Source organism: Dama dama, chromosome 20, assembly GCF_033118175.1.
Source record: "Dama dama isolate Ldn47 chromosome 20, ASM3311817v1, whole genome shotgun sequence".
Lineage (NCBI taxonomy): Eukaryota > Metazoa > Chordata > Mammalia > Artiodactyla > Cervidae > Dama > Dama dama.
In genome coordinates, this window is record NC_083700.1 from 76,657,296 (window position 1) to 76,680,268 (window position 22,973).

At 40.5% G+C, this 22,973-nt stretch overlaps 1 protein-coding gene across 1 annotated transcript in view; it reads right to left on the minus strand.

Annotated features, from left to right (window-relative positions):
• The window catches only part of PDE4B (phosphodiesterase 4B), a 428,331-nt gene that overhangs the window by 142,868 nt on the left and 262,490 nt on the right, over positions 1 to 22,973 (minus strand). Inside the window, exon 2 of the mRNA XM_061121680.1 lies at positions 7,142 to 7,336. Within this exon, the coding sequence (XP_060977663.1) occupies positions 7,142 to 7,336 (195 nt within the window). The remainder of the gene's footprint in view (positions 1 to 7,141; positions 7,337 to 22,973) is intronic.

The following is a 22,973-nucleotide window of genomic DNA, read 5'->3' on the forward strand; positions in this document are numbered from 1 at the left end:
TCATTGTTGACTCCTCCTGGAGTCAACTCCAGGAGCTGGTGATGAACAGAGAGGCCTGGTGTGCTGCAGTCCATGGGGTCGCAGAGTCGGACATGACTGAGTGGCTGAACTGAACTGAATAGAACTAAAAAAATTCAGAGAGGGCCCTGCGTCAAAATCACTTTATTACTATGAAATTTCTGAAATTTATGAGAGTAGAACTTCAGAGGCAAGGGATGAATTTTCAGATCCTGAGCACTGGGTCCCTTGAAGAATTTGAACTGTAAAAGCTAATGCTGTGTGTCAGACAGTAACTGCTATAGAAACGATCAGATAATTTGTAGATAAGAAAACAAAGAAAAAACTTCTATTTGAGTACAGCCAGATAATTTATAAAACTAGTCCAAATGTTTAAAATCATAATTTGATATATGGATAAGAAAAGGGCATGAATGGTAACAAAATACTTCATTGGTTATAAAAATAATGTAGTTGTTAGTTGCCCAAACCACTAGAGAGGGCAATATCCCGCAGGAACAAGGCCAGATATTCAGAACCATGGCACGAGCACCATCTAGCGACAATATCAGAACATTACAATTCTGTAGGCTAATTGGAGACAAGTTCTCTGAGGGTCTTAACGGGCTTCACCAGTGGCTCAGTGATAAAGAATTTGCCTGCCAATGCAGGAGGCTTAGGTTGATTTCTGGGCCAGAAAGGTGCCCATTTCCTGGAAGGAAATGCCAACCCACTCCAGTATTCTTGCCTGGAAGATCCCATGGACAGAGGAGCCTGGCAGGCTATAGTCCATGGGGTCTCAGACACAGTTTAGCAACTAAACAACAACTCTGTGGGTCTTAACTGAGCGTGGGTCTGCGCTCAACAATGAAATACTTTTCTAGAAAGCAAAAATGCTTCTTCCTACTGCTACACTCTGGATTTTATCAGTTTCACCTTTCTCTGTTTCCTATCTACATGCAGAATTTTACTTGTACTTTTTTGGTAACATTGATTTTAGGCCATCTCAGAGAAACAGACTATACTGTATAATATACTACTGTAGTTAAGAGTACAGCTTTTGCAGCCACATGGCCTTTGGTTTGCTTCTCAGCTGCACTATTACAAACTATGAGACTTTAGGCAACCACTCTGTGCCTCTCACAACATGTTGTGAGATTTAAATAAGTTATTATGTATGTACCAGTCTTACAACAGTGCTTGGCACATAAAAGCACTTCTGTTATTCAGTTATAGTTAGTCTCATTAGTAGTAGGTATCATCATTATTATAATTAAAGAATTGCAGGTCTATTTTTCCAGCTGGTGAGAACTTCTTTAAGACAGTCATTTCTGCCCCCACTAAAATCAAGAGTACTAATATTTATATTGTACTTTACAGTTTACAAAGCATTTTCATGTGTCTTATTTCGTGGTAAGGTAATGTTCTTGACCTTAGGGAATGGGGCAAGCATTGATCTCGTTGGTCAAGTCTGAAACTTCCCTCTCCCTCATCCCACAGTCAACCACCGCCATCCTAACTTGCAAATATTTATTAATTGCCCACTAGATCTGTTCTAAGACTTCCCTGGTGGCTCAGATGGTAAAAGTGTCTGCCTACAATGCCAGAGACCCAGGTTCGATCCCTGGGTTGGGAAGATCCTCTGGAGAAGGAAATGGCAACCCACTCCAGTACTCTTGCCTGGAAAATCCCATGGATGGAGGAGTGTGGTAGGCTACAGTCCATGGGGTCACAAAGAGTCGGTACTAACATAGAATCCCATTCTTTATTATGTAAATTACCAAAGCCCCTTCCATTTGGCTCTTGGAAATAGCTTTAGGATTTGTACACCCTCCAAACTGTTCTTCAGATTGTAATCAGAGTTATCTTTTAAAACTTTTGTCTATGTATTTTCCTGCTTAAAAGCCTTTGGTAGCTCCAGGCTGCTTGCCTGCAGCATAAATGCTAAGTCCTCACACAGGCCCTTCCTGGTGAGGGTCCTGCTTACTTCTCTAGCATGTCTCTCACCACTTCCTCATCCTTTCACATTCTTTGCCTGAGCCACACTGAGTTGTGCTTCCCCAAAGCATTCTTGAGAACTAGAGTCAGTGAGCATATGGTCTTTCTTCCTGCACACCCTTCTGCTGATTCCTTTAGCTTAGCTGTGACTCCTCAAAGTAGGCCTCTCACTTTGCCAGGCCAGATCTCTCAAAGTCCTGGGCATCCCTTTCTACCACTGTTCTTTTCTGAAGGTATTACAACAACCTATTGGCTTGGCTCAGTCAGTAAAGAATATGCCTGCAATGTGGCAGACCCAGGTTTGATCCCTGGGTGGGGAAGATCCCCTGGAGGAGGCCATGGCAACCCGCTTCAGTATTCTTGCCTGGAGAATCCCATGGACAGAGGAGCCTGGTGGGCTACAGTCCATGGAATCGCAAAAAGTAGGACATGACTGAGTGACTAAGTACAGCACATTGATTTACTAATATTTTAGCTCCCTTGAAGACACAGAAGATGTCTCATTTGCTTGCAAGGGTCTAAATGGAAGCAAATTTTTGTTCAAAGGAAGGATGGATATTACTTTTGTAATAGCTGGAAAGGTAGGCAGAGGAGAGACTTCTATCATTATTTTAATTTTTCATCATTATTTGGTCTGTTTATGTACCGAATATCCATATGGTTTAGTCATCTAGAGTCCCTGAATTTGAGTTGTGTTTCCCTGTTTACTGGGCAAATTACTTAACCTCTCTGTGCTCCAGTGTTCTCCTTTTTAAGACAAGACAATTATAGTACCAAGACAATTATAGTACCATAACAATGATAGTACTATAATACTGAATTATAGTATTCATGCATTAGGGAGAATAAATGAGTTAAAATATGTAAATACTTTAAATAGTATATAGGAAATGCTTAATAAATGTGTTTTTTTATTTATAGATAATTTAGACAATATGAAAAACATTCAGTGTCTTAAAGTTATGGTGCTAGTAGGTATAATGGCTGTAACTCAAGTCTTAGATACCACATTGTACTTTTTTGGTAGCCCATCAATAAACAGGTCTTAAATTTAAGTGGGCTGTTATTTCTACTTTTCCTCTTGGTTTTCAGATCTCATTTCCCGTGACTGCACTCTATAGAGATCACTTCTCACATCAACAGTGTCTTTAAAAACTTGTCTGTATAAGACTGCAAATAGGATGACTAAATAAAGGAAATAGGGATCTTCCTTCCCTGTGGCTTTACTGGTGGATAATCAAAAGTTGGTCCTGCCCAGGTTGGTTCCTCCAAAGTTTTGGACAATATAACCGGCCTCCCCAATTCCTAATACTTTATGTTCCCTTAGGGAAATCTGTACCTTGGTATATAGACGCACTCCATTAAAGATGACTAAACACAGGAACTGAAGAGAGACCAGTAAATTATTGCCACATCTAGGAAAGCATGGGGGATTTCCTTTTGGGATCCAATGGTCATCTAGTTTTCTTTACTAGAAACCCTTATTTCAATCTCTCTTTTGTTGCTCTATGTTAAAGCCACTTTTAATTTTCCATTCACATTTTTACTTAGTATCTGTTTATTCATTCTCCCTGCCTATATTTTTCCTCCTGAAAGAGTTCAGATGAAAGCTGTAAAAAGACAGCATTGTCTCTACTGTTAAGATTTAATGCCAAGGAATTATGCAGGATGTTCTACCTCTTATGTAAATTCATGGCTGTTCTGTGCTTGATATGAGGACTCCTGAGCGGGGAACAGGCTGCAGCCCTCACCCCACAGCCTTCACGTGAAGATTCCAGCTCTATTATTGTCCTTCTTTCTCTTGACTTTGTGAATAGAAGGCAGGAGAAGCAGCAAGAGGTTCAGGGACTGTGGTTCCTCTATTTATGTCAAGTCATCCTGAAGAGTAATAGTTGGGTCAAATTGCTTTGAAAGCATGATTTCAGTTTAGCTCAAGATATCCGTGTAAATCTGCTTACAACACAGGAGATCCAGGTTTGATCCCTGGATTGAGAAGATCCCCTGGAAGAGGAAATGGCAATCCACTCCAGTATTCTTGCCTGGAGAATTCCATGGACAGAGGAGCCTGGTGGGCTATTATGGTCCATGAGGTCACAAACAGTTGGACATGACTGAAGTGACTTAGCACACACCTGTGTAAAACTGGATTTTCCAATGTAGTCCAGATAAAATGAAATTCCAGAAGAATCTGGATATTCAAGTCCTACTTCTTGCTTTGTTGAGAAATATAAATTCCTAAACTGACAAATATATGAAAGTTTTACTGTCATGTTTAAATATTTGCAAAACAACATTATGTGCTATTTTTATTCACTCAAAAATGTTAATATATCTTGTTATCAGTATCTTTGACAGGATGATATCATGTTGCCAAATGTGTTTTCTTGGGAAGGAGTATTTATTCTGAAAGTGTGCTCTATGTTTTAAAGTTTTTTCTTTTTTTTTTAAGTGAGAATGATACTAGTTACCTTGCTTATATACTTACCTATCTAAATCTAAAGTTGGCAACACTATATAGGTTCTAAAGCTAGGGGAAATTTTTGCTGGTTGATAAGAGGCTAGCCATTAATATTAGGGACCCTGGATACAGAGTCATTCAGAACTAGATGCCTGTTTCTATAGCTATAGACTGAGTTGAACTGTGATCTTTAAGATCTCTTCAAGTTCAAAATTTCTATAACCTTTTGATTGTAAGTAAGGAATTGGTGGAGTTTAATTTGAAATTTGGTTCGAATCTGCTGGGAAGCCTCTGAGTGGCCTGGGGACACATCAAGCTATTTGTCATGAGTCTGGGGGAGCCACTAGCTGCTGTCCAAAGTTAGTCTTTCTCCCATGAAATGCTGTGAATGGAGCTCTAATTACCTCCAGCTTGGCACATCTTCTGCCCAGGGAGGAGAAAGGTGAAAGGTGAAAGGTGTTTGTTTTGGTGGAAGAGAGAATTCCAGGTATGTTCACTGTCAAAGTCCCCATCTGAGCCTTGGTCAGAAATTTCCTTAGCGCTACGTGATCTACAGCAAAGAGGTCACTTCTACCCTGCGTTCACATTTTCTACCTCTCAGTAGAGATCTACTTTGCAGTTTGAAAAGCATAGGCAGAGTCCGTCTTATCCACATCAAGGGATAATAGCAAGGCACACAGTCAGATGGGAGGGGTGGGTTTCTCAATGTCTCAGAATCTCTGTTTCATCCTCTATAGAAAAGAGATAATAATGCCGCCCGCCTGATAGGACTGCTGCAAACATTAAGCAAGATCACATATGTAAATAAACAGGGCTCCATGGTATGCACTCACTGAATGCTTCCGAGTTCCTCTTTCTTATGTAACTGTAACCTTCCTGAGAACGTGCAACTTTTTTGAGAATAGCATTTACTTCTTAACTTCTCTGTGATTTTTCCTCTATTCTGATCATCTTTTACTACCAGAGCCTGGCACACTGCCTGGAACATAGATGAGTGTCAGCAGAGAAAGTGAAAGTAAAAGTTGCTCAGTTGTGTCTGACTCTGTGACCCCATGGACTGTACAGTCCATGCAATTCTCCAGTCCAGAACACTGGAGTGGGTAGCCTTTCACTTCTCCAGGGGGTCTTCCCAGGGATCGAACCTAGGTCTCCCTCATTGCAGGCAGATTCTTTAGCAACTGAGCCACAGGGAAGCCCCGAGCTTCAGTAAATATTAGCCAAAAGAGTTTTGGTCCACCCATGATTGAGATGTTTTAGGGCAGGAGCACTTCTACTAAGGGCTTCCTAGATGGCTCAATGGTAAAGAATCCACCTGCCAATGCAGAAGATGCAGGAGACTTGGGTTCTATTCCTGGGTTGGGAAAATCCCCTGGAGGAGCAAACGGCAACCCACTCCAGTATTCTTGCTCGGAGAATTCCATGGATAGAGGAGCCTGGTGGGCTATAGTCTATATGATGGCAAAGAGTTGGACACGACTGAGCGACTGAGCACATGCTTCTATTAAAATTAACTGGTAGAAGTGCCCTGGGGCATATTTTCTTACTGGTAGGTTTAAAACGCCCTGTGCCCCTTTCACAAAAGGGTGACCCTTCTTAGCTTCCTTCCCAACAACTGAGGAGAGCCCAGCGGAATTTTCCAGTCTGGAGACTTTAGGGAGCTACTGATATTTTTATACCATATGATATTAAGAACAACTGTACATGTGCCCAGAAACCTTTTTAAGGCTCGCATTCCATCATCAAACTTTATTTGGTTTCAGAAACTTAATAAACAAGTAACACAACCCTGTCACTGTTCTTTAAATAAAAATTAGAGATCTCCAGTTAATAGCAGCAAAACAGAAACATCAGGCATGCTTAATAGGGTGGTGGAAGTGTGTCCTGTCTCACCCAGGAGCCAGGCAATAAGTGGGCACTGTGTCAAGGTTCCAGAGAAGGGACACAGACATGTGACTAGATGACAGCTTACTAAATGTTACCCAGCAAAGGCCACTCAGAGAAGTTGCATGTCACCAACCACTGTTTTCCTTCTCTGCTATAGCCTGATGTATACTGTGCATGCCTTGCAAAGTTAGATTGTGGTTTGCATAAAAGTATTAAGGTTCTCATGCCATAAACGAGTCAGCAGTTCAGGAAATGAAGCTGAATAAAAACTTTTTTTTTTAAGTACTAGAGAATGAACTTCAGTGGGGAGGGGAGAATAGGGGAAAGAGATACTTAGGGAGTTTGGGTCCAAGGTGCTATATTTAAAATGAATAACTCACAAGGTCCTACTGTTTAGCACAGGAAACTCTGCTCAATGTCATGTGGCAGCCTGGATGGGGGGAGGTTTGGGGGAGAATGGATACATGTATATATATGACTGAGTCCCTTTGTGGTCCACCTGAAACTATCACAATACTGTTGATATGCTATACTCCAATATAAAATCAAAAGCTTAAAAAAGTATCAATAACATAAGTAAAGCAAACACTGTGAGTAAGGTTTTTAAACACTCTTGTGGACCCTAGCTATACATTTCTCACTCCAGAGAGCATATATGCCTTTAAGGTGGTTATCGTTGTCATCTCTGCTCCTGTTCACTTTTTTTCTCCCTCTTCCCTTGTGTTAAAGGGGAACAGTGCTGCTCCTCTGACGTGTTAAAGGTGAGGTAAGTGTGAGACAGGGAGCCAGACAGCTTGTACTTACTGCTCACTTGGAAGTGAAGAGTTTCTCGACATCGCCTTGGGTGACAAGTCATAGTCGCTGTCTGATCTGTACAGAAAGGACTCTCTGCGCTGGCTGTGCCCGGGAAAGGTGGCATGAAGAACCAGCCCAGAAGAGGAGCTGGCCTGGGGGTCCAGCGGGCTCCGACCTGGGGAAGGGCCATTTTCCACGTCAAAGCTTAAAGAGAAAGAAAAAAATGTAGTCACATGAGAACCAGGAAGAAGGGCAGCTGACATACACACATGGAGAACCACGCGCCGGGCATTTTACACAGCATTTCACACGTCACGGAAAGTCTTGCGTCTCCAAACAGCTCTGAGTTGCAGTCATCCTCATTCTCTTTTATACAAAAAGTCATCTAATCCTCTATTTTATATAAAGGGAACAGTCCACAGACGTTTAGTCATTAGCAAAGAGTGGAGCTAGGATTTGATCCCCAGCACAAAGTCCCACGGCCTTTCGGCGACATGAGTAACTTTAACAAATTCATAAAATGAACTGGTGATAATAAGCGACTCCAGATACAGCATCTAACACAGCTCTAAGTGCCAGACACTCAACTATCACTTGAATGAGTCTTCTTAGCTGGGAGACTTCTTTCTGCCATAAATAAATATCACAGTCTCATTAAAGAGACAATGTGCATATTTCTGAATGTTTTTAGGAACAAAGTGCTATTCTGAAAACATCCACTGGCTGATTAAACGGGAGGCCCAGTCTGCAACTTACCATTCATACTCAAGTTTAAGCACAGAAAATGACTTAATTAATCTAATAATGCCAAATAAGCCTTCAGGGCAGCAGAGCTTTCTTTCTGGAGGAGAGAGGATGCAGCTACTGACTCAAGCGGAAGAGTATCATTGAGATTTCTGGTCAGTCTCCCTCACTCTGGAATGGTACCCTCAAGTCCAGATTTATTTGAACCAATTCTGAGCAATGACCACACAGGCGGAAGCGGTAGACATTTTATCTGTTTTCTCTCTCCCAGTCCTGGTATTACCTTAGGTACCCTGTCTTCCCCATGCTTTCCACCATCCTCTATATATTTTTCCTGCATGCATAACCTCAGACTGGCAGTAACCCTCTTGCCTAGCATTTCTCTAGACCACTCTCTGCTCTCCAGCTCCAGCTCTGCAGAAAGGTGTTGGAGAAGTTACAGGATGCTCTCTTTTCCAGGCTGGACCACAGCAGTGGGCTTACCTCATATTCATCCAGCTGCCATGATTTATTTCTACATTTGTGATTCTTTTCTGTTTACTAGTTCTTACAGCCCGTGCTCTTATGGTGGATGTTTTTAGTTTACAGATGGCTTTCTCATTTATGATTTCATTTACAATCCTTATCATGACCCTGTGAACTCCACAGTATGACTCCACTCTACATTTGAGGAAGATGAGGCTTCGAGAGATTTTAAATGCCTGCACGAAGGCACAGGCTAGTAAATACGCAAGGAGAATTGGAAAATCCAAGTTTTCCAACTCAGTCTTCTACAACCTCAGACTTCTGTAAGCACAGAACTCCTGAATGGCTTTCTGGGTAGAGTGAAATTTCCTTTCAGTCTCTACATTCAGACAAAAGTTGTGCTTGGTATGTAGACAGTCAGTTGGATTATGAGCAACCCTGGCCGTTATCTGGAGTGAAGGCAGGGGAGGCAGCAAATTATGCTGAAGCTGTAGGTTTCACTGAAACAGGGGAAGAAGAAACGAGAGAATCTGGGGTTATAATGCTTCCCCAGAGACCATTCAGAGAAGCTGCTTTTAGCCAACCAGCAGACTCTAGATGTTTGAAAAGAAGCAGCAAGTGAGAATCTCCCATGAAGAGGACAAGGAAGAGCCATAACAATCCAATATATGTATTTGGGCTTTCATGGTACTGCAGATGGATTTTCACAGCAGGCTCATGGTCTGGGATGGGACGGTCTTTCAGACTCTGCAGGCAAGCAGGCAGGTGGGCAATCACTCACACATTTCAGCCTGTTTGCCAGCCTGCCCGGAGGTAAAGCTATGTTGTAAGGCAAATATATTGCAGCAAGTGAAAATATAATGTAAGCTGACTTACAAATTTCCCTTGGGTGAGATCTATACTAGTCATTGAGCAAAATAAAGAGCTCCTTTGTGGATAAGGACTTCTTTGTGTCACCTGGAGCCTGCAGTATGACTAGGTCTTGACGTCGGCTCTGAACTCTTCTTTAAGACAAAGAGGGCAGGCTCTTAATAGGTAAAGATGGGACTACATAAAGCTTAAGAGTGGGCATAAGCTTGGAACTTTTATGAGTAACCATGCGGTAATTCATTTGGTCTCTGTCTATATATCCTTAATGGGTATTAAAACACTGAAATACTTTGGTAACAGCTTGCAGCCAGCCCCTACCCCCAGACCCTCCAGGAGCTGCCGGACCTCCTGGTTATCCAATAACTAAAGGGTTGATGTCTGGAACAGCAGGGGGCCTCCAGCTTCAGCACGGTGGCCTGTGTCCATTTAATTGGTCAGTGTCCATGTGGTACCAGTCATTAAATATTATGAATGTCACTTCTGTGTATATCTGTGCTAAACTCTTAGAAGAGTTGCCAAGTGGGTATGCCTACCAAACTCTCAGAACTTTTTCCACTGAGGGTTTCCATCAGGGCTCAGTCTGCCTTCTTTCCTGCTGCAGGCATTCCTAGTGGGAAGAAATAAGCCCACAAGTATTACCTTTTAAGTAGATGTCACAAAGCATGTGCCCCCCAATTTTTGTATCCAGGAGGTTTGGTCCTGCCAGGTAAGAAGGGACTAGACCCACATGTTAACAAACTCTCTCCCTATTGTTTTCCTTTGTTTTCTTTTTTCTTTCTTCTTTACCCTGTCTAAATTCATAGAAGAGCTTGCCAGAATTCAGAAGCCAAAGAAGAATTCCCTGGGGGCAAAGAAGCAGTTTCAGGGAGACAAATGGCCTTTCATATTCCCTGGGGCATGTTTCAAAGCAACCAACACAGATGTACAACTTAGGAACAAATATGAATCACCAACCAGACACCAGCCCCAGTCACAGCAAAATTAGCAGACAGACATCACAATGCATCCCACAGATCCAGGCTGGGAAGAGGGGTGTGGGCAAGGGCAAGACACAGGACAGACTTAACAAGCAAAACAAATATACCACACAAACTGAAATACAGTTAGGGGGAAACTGGAATCTGAAATATCGGAAACAAACGTACAAAAGGGTAATTATTTATTTAGGGTTTGTTGCCTCTGCCTTAATCAGCACCCATATTTCACCTTTGTGTGCGTGCTAAGTCACTTCAGTCATATCCAACTCTTTGTGACTCTATGGACTGTAGCCCACCAGGCTCCTCTGTCCATGGGATTCTCTGGGCAAGAATACAGGAGTGGGTTGCCAGGCCCTCCTCAAGGGGATCTACCTGACCCAGGGATCGAACCTGCATCTCTTACATCTCCTGCATTGGCAGGCAGGTTCTTTACCACTGGCGCCACCAGGGAAGCCATATTTCACCATTAAGCTGCATTATATTAAAAAATATTATCATAAAAGTAACTAAGGATGTGCTATAAAATGTAAACAACAGAGAAAAAACATTATCAGTTTAATATTTTCTTTCTGAGTATTAATATTTTTCCTGCAGGCTTAAATCATGATTTTCTTCACAAGTTTTTTTCTTTTTCCTTCACACACTGCACCGTCTCCAGAATCATCATTTTCCAGCCTATGGAACTTAATGGTTCACCCAGAAGTTGTTTCAAACCTCTTGAGGCATTTTCCCTATTGTAGGCCATTAATTTACAATTTTAAATAACACGATCATTGATATCTTTGAGCTTACAAGTATTTCAATATGTGGATGAGTTCACTGAGAAGTTTCAGATGGACTGAGAGGATGTCATGGACATGAATATTTGATGGTACCTGCCCATATCCAGCATGTGGACTGAAATAGCATGAAAAGCAACCTTTTCCCAAGGATCAGAAACAAGCTCCCCACCACCAGTCCTGCCCTCTGACGTCCAGGATTCTGTATGCTGCCGTCCCATGTGATTCTGCATGCTTTGGCAGATCACCCTGGACTGAATCAATCACTTGTTATCTAAGACCTAATATTTTAACAACTTTTTCCTTTGATTCTAGAGGTCTCAGCTTCCCAAAGCAGTGGTGGTAGTGGGTGATGCTGCATGTGGGAGGTGGTGCTCCCAATAACTGGAATGCCCTTTTCCCCACTGTTTCCAATAAGTCACTACTTCAAATTCAACTCATATCACCTCCTCCAGTAAATATTTTCTAACATTGCAGCTACCACTTTGATCTAGATACATGCTCCTTCTCTGTGCTCCACTAGATGCCTTTATAGCAATACATGATCACAATACTTATGATCTCTATTTAATTCTCCCTTTATTTAACCATCTTCTTATCTAGCTGCTGTCCGATAGATTCTTAACCCCAAAAGAGAAGGAACCCAATATTACTCACTTTGGTATCCCGGGCATCTGGATTTGTTGTTTTTGTTTACTCGCTAAGATGTGTCCAACACTTAGCGACCCCATGAATATATTTCACCAGGCTTCACTGTCCATGGGATTCTCCAGGCAAGAATACTGGAGTGGGTTGCCATTTCCTCCTCCAGGGAATCTTCCTGACTCAGGAATTGAACCCATGTCTCCTGCATTGACAGGCGGATTCTTTTGCACTCATCTCACATGCTAGCAAAGTAATGCTCAAAATTCTCCAAGCGAGGCTTCAACAGTACAGGAACCAAGAACTTCCAGATGTTCAAGCTGGATTTAGAAAAGGCAGAGGAACCAGAAATCAAATGCCAGCATCTGTTGGGTCGTAGAGAAAGCAAGAGAGTTCTAGAAAAATGTCTACTTCTGCTTTATTGATTATGCCAAAGCCTTTGACTGTATGGATCACAACAAACTGTGGAAAATTCTTATAGATATGGGAATACCAGACCACCTGACCTGCCTCCTGAGAAATCTGTATGCAGGTCAAGAAGCAACAGCTAGAACTGGACATGGAACAAAAGACTGGTTCCAAATTGAGAAAGGAATATGTCAAGGCTGTATGTTGTCACTCTGTTTATTTAACTTATATGCAGAGTACATCATGTGAAATGCTGGGCTGGATGAAGCACAAACTGGAATCAAGATTGCTGGGAGAAACATAAATAATCTCAGATATGCAGATGACACCACCCTTATGGCAGAAATCAAAGAGGAACTAAAAAGCCTCTTGATGAAAGTGAAGGAGAGTGAAAAAGCTGGCTGAAAACTCAACATTCAGAAAACTAAGATCATGGCATCCGGTTCCATCACTTCATGGCAAATAGATGGGGAAACAATGGAAATAGTGGCAGACTTTATTTTTGGGGGGCTCCAAAATCACTGCAGATGGTGACTGAAGCCATGAAATTAAAAGACGCTTTTTCCTTGGAAGAAAAGCTATGACCAACCTAGAGAGCATATTAAAAGCAGAGACATACTTTGCTGACAAAGGTCTGTCTAGTCAAAGCTGTGGTTTTTCCAGTAGTCACGTATGGATGTGAGAGCTGGACCATAAAGAAAGCTGAGTGCCAAAGAATTGATGCTTTTGAACTCTGGTGTTGGTGAAGACTCTTGAGAGCCCCTTGGACTGCAAGGAGATCAAATCAGTCAATCTTAAAGGAAATGAGTCCTGAATATTCATTGGAAGGACTGATGCTGAAGCTGAAGCTCCAATATTTTGTTCACCTGATAAGAAGAACTGACTCACTGGAAAAGACCCTGATAATGGGAAAGACTGAAGGCAGGAGGAGAAGGGGAAGACAGAGGATGAGATGGTTGGATGGCATTACCGACTGGATGGACATGAGTTTGAGCAAGCTCCGGGAGTTGGTGATGGACAGGGAAACCTGATGTGCTGCAGTCCAGGGGTTTGCAAATAGCCGGACACGACTGAGCAACTGAACTGAGCCAAGGCATCTGGATTAGAGCCTTATAAATAGCAGGTCTTTAAAAATGCTGGCTGAACCAACGAAAGAATACTGCAATTCACTGTGAAATGTTTCTCATGTACCTTCCCTCTTCCTGCCTCCCTACCCTCAATCTCAATTCCCACTGGCAGGTGTTTCTGCTGTTTCCTTCAAATGAGTCTATGCAGGTGCGGCATTACCTTATTTGATAAGTTTTGTGAGACAATGACCTAAAAGTAAAAATAAAAAAAAAATAAAAAGCTCTGTTCTCCCTGAACAAAACAAGTTTATACAGAAAAATCACTGGCTTAGATGTTCGAGATGGTGATAGCTTTATGACAAACCCCCATGATGAGAAAAGCCTTCATAAACCAGCTTCTGTCTTCTGTCTGTCATCTTCTCATCTCTTTCTTTTTAATAAAAGCAGGAACCTTCTCTGCCCCTCTTTCTCCCCTGATGGATTCCATTCCCTGGGAGTCCATGCAAAGTCAGCCCTGCTCTGGTGCTAACAGGGAGCCAGCAGGTGGCAGAAGACAGCTACAGCTTCCCCAGCCTCCAACCGGAGAAGGTGGGGCAGCTTGCCAGTCTCCAAGGGAGAAATAGGACTAAAGCCTTATTCACAAGCCTGGGAGGAAAAATCGGGGATAAAGAACAGAAGCACAAGGTGTACATGAAACCTTTTATTACACCAAGAGAAGCTGTACTTTCAAGAATTCAAGTTAAGCCAGGTGGTTGCCGAATTGCCTGCAATTGCCCCCAGGGTGGTTGTTTCTAGATCCTTAATTACCTGTGCATACCCCAATTTCTGTAACAAAGAGTCTTGAAGCAACATCCTAGGAATCATTCATTTCTGAATCAGAGGAGACTTTTCTTTGACAACTCATTCCTTCTTTAGGTAATCCATCATTGAATTTTCACAACTCTGGGCTGATTTTCCTCCCCTCGTTTCCAAAAGGAGAAAACAGAAGGCTCTAAAATGTGAAACTTCATTCGAAAAATTCCCAAATGTGGCCTCTTTTAATTACATCCTGTCAACTGCACTCAGGGCGCTCTGTTCCGTGTCCCCACAGACCCTTTCTGATCCCAGAACCTACCACGCTGGATTGGATTTCTCTGTTTACTTATCTCTTTCACTCCACTAGACTGTGACCTTGAAGCAGGGACTAAGCCTTATTCATTTTGTATTCCTAGGGCTTAGAACTGAGTTTCATGCCAGAAGGCATCCCACAAACATTTATTGAACGAATACATCTCACCAGTTTTTATCTCTTATCTGACAAAAAGCCATTTCTATTTGGATTAAAACCTCCAGCAGGTAAATACCTCAGAGGAGTCCCCAGATGGAATCGAGAGGTTCCACTTTCCCCAACCTCCCTGCAGTGTGTCAGGAATTCCACGCCAGGAGTTGCAGCTTTGCAGAATTTTTTGTGCATCATAAGGTATATGTTTGGCTATTGTGTATGTTTGTATGTGTGTGTTTGGGGGTAGTGGTATATTCTTGAAAAATGCGGTGTTTCTTTAAAGTTCTCTTGGAAAATATTTCCCTCAGTTTTACTCAGAAACTAACACCTTCTAATGCTTGCTTATCACTTTAATAAAATATACCATCCCCTTAAATACTTAGATTAGCTATCACCTCAATGTGCTATCTGGTCCCTATGGATGGGGAAGCTGCAGAGGGGCATGCATTTTGTCCACAGTGACAGCGACCCACCTTTATAGAATTAATTTGCAAGCTGCAGTGAGTCCTAATTTCGAATGAAGGACTTAACTGTGCAAAATCACAGCCAGCATGAGGCAGAGCCCATGTCTCTGCTGAAAGCAGGCAGATCTATGGCCATAGTTACAGCAGAATGTCCCAGTCTTGCCCTAAAAATCCAGTTCTGAAGTCTTGACTTCCCTCCCTTAGAGCAGTAAAGAGAACTATTACGTTCAACTCATCCGAATTGCAAAAGCAGCTTAGCATGGCTTTCCTTTTCTCCTAGGACCTTTGAAAATTACATCCACTGCAATACTCCAAATCTACTTTCCCCACAGAGAGGTTTAGACGGAGGGAGCAGAGTAGTACCAAAGAGCCCTGGGATTCTGGAGCCCTGACTTCCAGTTCCTGCTCTGGGGAAAAATAACTTGACATGAAACAGGGACTCTCTGTATGCGCCCCTACACCCACGCCTTAGTCTTTCCCCCACTGAAATGAATGAAGACATGACTCCATAGAAGATCTCTAAGGTGTGTCTGAGATCAAATATCTTACGTGCATGCTTGTGTGCTAAGTCACTTCAGCTGTGTCTGACTCTTTCCAACCCTCTGTACTGTAGCCTGCCAGGCTCCTCTGTCCATGGGATTCTCCAGGCAAGAATACTGGAATGGGTTGCCATACCCTCTTCCAGGGGATCTTCCCAACCCAGGGATTGAACCTGTGTCTCTCATGTCTCCTACATTGGCAGGTGGGTTCTTCACCACTAGCATCACCTAAACATATCTTACAGAGATTTTCAAAACGGGAGAAATATTGGTTCTCAAGTGTGATTTAATGTGGTTTTATATTGTTGTGATAATTCATTCACTCAACAAATATTTATGAAACAAGGAGTTGTTCGAAACCTGAGAATTCAGCAATGTGTAAGACAGACAAGGTTCTTGTGGGGAGGGATGGACAATAAATAAGTCAAATGTGATAATTTCAGAGAGTGATAAAAGCTATGGAGAAGATAAAGCATAATAGTATGGCAGACACAGGTATGGAGAAGAATGTTTCTGGTTTGGGTGTCAGTAGGCCCACTCTACACAGCTGCATAGACTGTCTATACTGGGCACACCTTCCACCTTCCTCAGATGATGTCCTTTGAGTTGAAACCAGACAGAGGTAGTAACAAACTGTGTTACTGGGTTTTTCCCCAATCTCCATTTACACACCCTTTTAAACTAAAAAAATTGGATCAAATGATATTTGGGTTTAAATATGGTGCCATTTAGTAAGATAGTGATATAATTTTCCTTTTCCCTGAGTTCAGTTAGTTGTTCCATTGTCTCATACGGCTATCTCTGCATTGATATCTATCTACTGATGTATCTCTCCACTAGCCTTGTCCAGCAGAATTTTTAGCAATCTCATCTGCCCACAAAGGGCTGTGAAACTCAGAGACACAGAACCTCTTTTTCATATTATTTATCCCATTGCTAAGGGTCATGCCTATCAGAAGTACTTAGCAAATGTCTAATGAATAAACAAAATGAAGGAATGAATGGTTTGAAACCAAGTATCTTATTCTAACTCCTCTTTGATGCCCTCCACAGACTGCACAGATGTTCTTTTCCAACAAAAGCAAATGTACATGGTGTGGGGATGTGGCGTCATCTCCTGCCCTCTGCTGTGATCACCCTGAAAAGAAGAAGGAGGAGTTTGGTACCAAATACCACCTGCAAAGAAGGCTGTAATACTTTCCATAAAGCACCGAGCCCAGTGTGTTATTCAGTCATGTCTGATTCTTTGCGACCCCATGGACTGTAGCCCTCCAGGCTCCTCTGTCCATGGAATTCTCGGGCAACAATACTGGAGTGTGTAGTCATTTCCTTCTCCAGGGGATCTTCCTAACCCAGGGATGAAACCTGGGTCTTCTGCATTGCAGGTGGACTCTTTACCGTCTGAACCACCAGGGAAGCCTGAGAAAAAGGCAAATGATCCTGCTTGTCAATGATCATCCTCATTCCTTGATGTTGATGATGTTAGGGATGGAAATGACATGAATATTCCTCTTGATGTTCTTTTGGCTGAGGACTCTATGTTGCAAGTTCATTTATTTGTTGTTTGAGATCCTTTCTCAATTTGTTAACATTTCACTAAGGAAATGCATCAATTAAAAAGTAATACCAATGCCTAATTTTTCTAATGGGATTATAAAATGAGGGTCATTTTAAAATATTTGTTTCAAATGCTTAGGACCATATTTTAAAGATCCTTTAGTAACTTCACACTGTGCTATTCCTATATGATTTGATGTACAAGAAAACTAGTACCAAATATAAACAGACCTACCTCATAATTATAAGAAAGTTATTTCTAACATGCTTACAAAGTGATCTGCCTGTCTATTTCCAGGTAAAAAATAATTTTCAGAAATAAAAATGTTATAAAGTATATGTTTCTCTATGTTTCCTAATTAGGGCTAAAATCTGGCAAACTCACTCTCAAACTTTTATCCACTAATACTTTCCAAGACAGAATAACAGTAAAGGCAGTGATTCTCAGGAAAGGTAGGGGTTTCCCAGATGAGAAGAATTCTCATTCTTCTGTGAGGGGATGTGTTTTGTATGTCGACTTTATAAAGCAGTGGTGTGGGAGGGTGGAGACTTACCATAAGGTTGAGAACTTACTTCTTTCTGTTGCTACTGACCTAGTTGCACTTAGGATGTACAATTTACCGTACCAACTCAACATTTCTCAGTCTACATTCACTACTTTTCCTAAAAGGTTATCACAAAAGATATTCAAATAGTGTCTTAACAAGATATAAATACTCTCATTTATAAGTTTGGTAGCCCTGACAATCATAAACCCAATTATTAATGAAATAAAGCATTTATTAAGAAATACAGTGCCAGCTTCCAGTAGCTCAAAGGCAAGTGAAATCACCTTTGAGAGAAATGAGATTGATTTAGGAAAACCATTTTTTACTCAACCAGTGATGGCTTCAAGAAACTTGCTTTCTTTTATAAATTCTCACATACCATCTGGAAACCAGTTACAGAATTCTGCTTGAAATCTATAGCTAAAATATTGTAGGCAAATGGTCATTTGGGATGCTTGTATACACTCCACTAATGGGGGGCATGTTAATCCCATGAGATACTGATTTTCACTTTTTCAAATTGTATTGATTTTATTATTTAAAACTTGGGCCAGAAAAGTTGAATTTATTTTAATCTTTAGATTAAACCTCCTCCATCCACTTACCTAGTCTTCTTCATTGTGGTAAATGAAGCCACCACCTATTCAGCTGAATCATCCATGATTTTACATCTTTCCTCAACTCCCCTTCCTCTTTTTCTATTAATCAATAAGTCCTATCCTTCCTTCTTCAAAACTGTACACTGTATCTCTGCTGCTACCACTGTTTCAGGGCATTAAAATCTCACTTGAACTAGCGTAGCCACGCTATGAATCTCCTTGCTTATACCCTCCCTTCATCCTCCAGCACTTTCTCCACTAATAGCAAGAGCAACTCCTTAACACATACAGCAAATCATGTCATTGCATTTGGCATAAAATCCAAATCCTTACTGGATTACAAATCCCTACATAGTACTGCCCCTGCCACTGCACCTCAGTTTGCACGCCCCTCTTCTGCTCAGTATGATTCAGCTTCAAGGACGTCTTTTCTGTTCCAGAAAGACGTCAAATCCTTTCCCACATCAGCAGTTTTGCATGTGTGTTTGTTCACTGGTATATTTTCTTTGCTTTAAACAGTTTCTGGCTTACAGAAAGTGCTGAACAAATATTTGTTGAATGAATGAATAAATGCTGCTCTTTGCTTATTATCTCCTCCACTCTTTGTATGGCTACCTTCTTCTCATTCTTTAAGCCTTGGATTAAGGCACCTACTAAAACTTCCTTCCCCAACCCATTGTTTAAATAGGGCCTCTTTGCATCATAGTACTACTACAATTTTTTTGCAACATCTATTTGTCTGCTCATTGTTTTGAAATTGTCTTCCTCTTGCATAAAACTCCAAGCTTCATGAAGATCATTTGTTATATTTACCAGTGTATTAACTAGTGCCTGGCAATGTGCCTAGGACATATTGCTAGTTCTGGACCAATATCTATTCAGTGGATTAATGAATAAATAAATGAGTGTGTAAGTATATTAAACACCAACAATCAACTTATTGATTCATAGCAGATCCAACTAATTGCTATTTTAAAAACAATACTTCTTCATTAGGAGAAGGACTCATTTATTGATTTCCTGTCATTGGCATTCGCCCACACGAATCCTTAGGAAGTTCAAATTGAAAATATCAGTGGGCATAAAAACTTGTTATAGGTTTGAAGCATTTTTTGTGATTATTACTCTGGACTTATTTCAGAAAATGAAACTAGTTCTAAGATCAAATTTCACAAGTCCTTGACCTTTTAGAGAGAACTTCAAGTAGGTGTTGAGGTCTGCACTGAGGCTGCCTTTCCAGTCCTAAGCTTGTGAAATGCCATTACTTAATATTTCAAGAACTTTGTATTTCAAAAAATTACATTCTCTTGGGAACAAATAGGCTATATACCTCCTTTCTGATGGAGGCAGGAGGGTGGAAGGAGTGGCAGTATGGTTTGCCATTAACTCAAATAATCATAAAATTGGAAATCATTGCCTCAGCCTCCGGTCTACAGAGCACTTAATAGTGTTTACGTCAGTTAACATCTGGCCTCCAAATGTTATCGGTCTTGAACATTGCACCTGCAGACAGCCTGGTATTTGAGTTTTAAATTTGTTCTTTTGGGAAGGAGGGAGGGGTGAGAGAAGGAAGATAAGAGAAATAGAGGTAGAAAAATGAGGTCACAGGATCTTTTCTCCTTGACTTTGGCAGAAAAATTAAAAAGGTGACACTTTTTTTTTTTTCTTACAGACACAGTGTGTGTGCCCGGCTACGTGTTATGTGTTTGGTAGACATTAACTCATTTCATTGCTATAATCACTCTGTGGGGAAGATATTAACATGATTCTGTGGATGTGAAAACTGAAGTTCAAAGGGTTTAAATACTTTGCTGAAGACCACTCGGCTACTGAATACTGGATCTTGGATTTAAACTCAGTTTGACTGGAACCATTAACAAATTCAATCAACTCACTCCTATCAATAAATATCTGCTCAGCCTCTCCTCTTGTTACCATCAGTAAAACGCCATGATTATATGTGAAGTCAAGTCCTCTGTTCTGAACCCCACCCTTCCTCCCTATTCAAAGACTGTGCTGCTTTATTTCCTCCTGAATCACTTTCCATTTTGCATATCAGCAAATAATCAAGCTTTAAAGATCTATATCTAAGCACAATAAAAAATCCACAAGAAAAAATAACAAAAAGACTTCCACCAGATAATGAAAGAATTAATCATCAGCAGACTTGAAGTATAAGATATGGTAAAGAAAATCCTTCAGGCAGAAGGAAAATATCAGATGAAACTTTGAATCTACACAAAAAAATGAAGGGTTTTTTGCTTCTTATTAAAATATCTGAAAACTATAATCGACTGAAAAGCCAAAGAACAATAATATATTTGATATTTATGACACATGTAGAAGTAAGCCGCATAACAGTAAGTGCACAAAGGCAAAGGGAGAAATAGAAATTATTGCGGAAAAGTTATTATACTATAGGTACTGCTTAAAGGAAGACTGTGGTAAGCTAAAACTTACACCAGAATCTCCAAGTGAAAGTGTGAAAGTGTTAGTCACTCAGTCAGGTCCGACTCTTTGTGACTCCACGGACTATAGCCCACCAGGCTCCTCTGTCCACTGGAATTCTCCAGGCAAGAATACTGGAATGGGTAGCCATTCCCTTCTCCAGGGGATCTTCCTGACCCAGGGATCAAACCTGGGTCTGTCGCATTGCATACAGATTCTTTACCATCTGAGTCACCAGGGAAGCCCTAAAGTAACCATTAATTTTTCTTTCTTTTTTTTTTTTTTTGATGAGGCGCTACACCTAAGGAAATAAGGTGGAAGCACAAAGTACTTAGTTATCCAAAACAGAGCACCTACTGTTGTTTAGTTGCTCGGTCATGTCCAGCTCTTTGTGACCCCATGGACCGCAGCACACCAGCCTTCCCTGTCCTTCTCTATCTTCCAGAGAAGGAGCAGAGAACAAAGAAGAGCAGGGAAGGAGCAAAAAAAAGTATATAATGTACAGATAAGACAAACAGAAAATAAATATCAATATGGCAACTTTAAACTTGACCATACTAACAGTCTCTTTAAATGTAAGTGGTCTTAACACCATGATTGAAAGGCAAACATTTTCAAAATGGATAAAAGAGCATGACTCAGCTTTATGCTGCCTATAAGAAGTCACTTTAAATACAGGGACACAAATAAATTAAAGGGAAAAGAATGAATAAAGATATATCATGATAACACTAATCAAAGGAAATCTAGAATGGTCATATTAAAAGAACAAGTAGATTTCAGAGCAAAGCCTCCTAACAGGATAGAGGGGCATTTCACAATGATAAAGGAGACAATCCGTAAAGAGGATATAACAATTCTAACAACTGTTGTGCCTAACAATAGTATTTCAAAATGCATGAAACAAAAAAAAGACAAGTAGAGCAATTTACAAGCATAACCTCAATAATTGATAGATCAAATAGAAGCCCCCCAAATATATAGAAGACTCAAAAAACACTATCAATGTGACCTAGTTGACTGATAGAGAGCTACACTCAGCAACAACTGAATACACACTCTTTTCAAGTGCCCATGGACATTTACCAAGATAGGTAATATTCTAGGCCATAAAACAAGTTCAATAGGCTTTTAAGAATTCAAGTATACAACCTATGTCCTTTGATCAGAGTGAAATTAAATTAGACATCACACCAGAACGCTAATAAAGTTCCATGTATTTGAAATTACACATTCTAAATAACTCATGAGTTAAAGATAAAATCCAAAGAGAAACAGTATTTTAACTGAATTAAATGTAAAAATATGACATATCAAAATCTGTGGGATGCAGCTAAAGCAGGGAAATCTATAGTGCTAAATTTTTATTAGAAAAGAATAAAATAAATGACCTCACTTTCTAGGTTAAGAAACTAGGGGAAACAAGAGCAAATGAAACCCAAAGTAAGCAGAAGAAGGAGGATGGGGAGGAGGAGGAGGGGAAGGAGGGAGAAGAGGTAACAGTGGAAATGGAATAGAGGAAGAGAGAGAGAGAATCAGCGAAGCCAAAATATGTTCTTTGTGTAACCACTGAAACTGACAGACATTCAGCCAGATTTATCAGGGGAAAGAAAGAGACCATATGGATCAACAATATTAGGAATGAGAGAGGAGACATCAGTAAAGATTCTAAAGGTATTATAAAAATAATATTGAAATATGACAACCAATTTGACAAAAGATGAAATGGGTAAATTTCTTGAAAACAAGTTACCAAAGGTTACTCAAGAAGAAAGAGACACTGTGATAGGCCTATATCTATTGCAGAAATTGCATTTTAATATGTAAAACATTCCCACAAAGAAAACTGCAAGCCCAGATGGCTTCCCTGGTGAATTCTGCCAAAAATCTAAAGAAGTGATAATACTAATTCTACATACTCGTTCAGAAAATTAAAGAAGAAGGAATGCTTCCCAACTCACTATATAAGGTCAGCATTTCTCTGATACTAAAATTAGACAAAGATAACCCAAGAAAAGAAAACTGTAATTTCCACCATGAACACACATGCAAAAGTACTCAACAAAATTATAGCAAATTGAGTCAAATAATATATAAAAAGGAGAACAACTATGATCAAGGGGGCTTTATCCAAGGAAGTCAACTTATCCAAGTTAAACAACTTTATCCAAGGTTGATATAAGCACTCAAAAGTTAATCAAAGACAGAAGATAAGAAATATGATCATCCTAGTAGCTGTAGGAAAAAATATAAAATTAAACATCCATTCCTGGTTAAAAAAAAACTGCCAGAAACCTAGTAATAGAACGGAAATTTCTCAACCAGGTAAATAGAATCTATGAATTCTAAAAAGAATCTAAAAAGAAAAATGCTACATCTAACATCATACTTAAGAGTGAAAGACTGAATTATTTCCCATTAAAATTAGGGAAAAAGAATGTCTGTTCTCATCACTTCTATTTAGAATTTTACT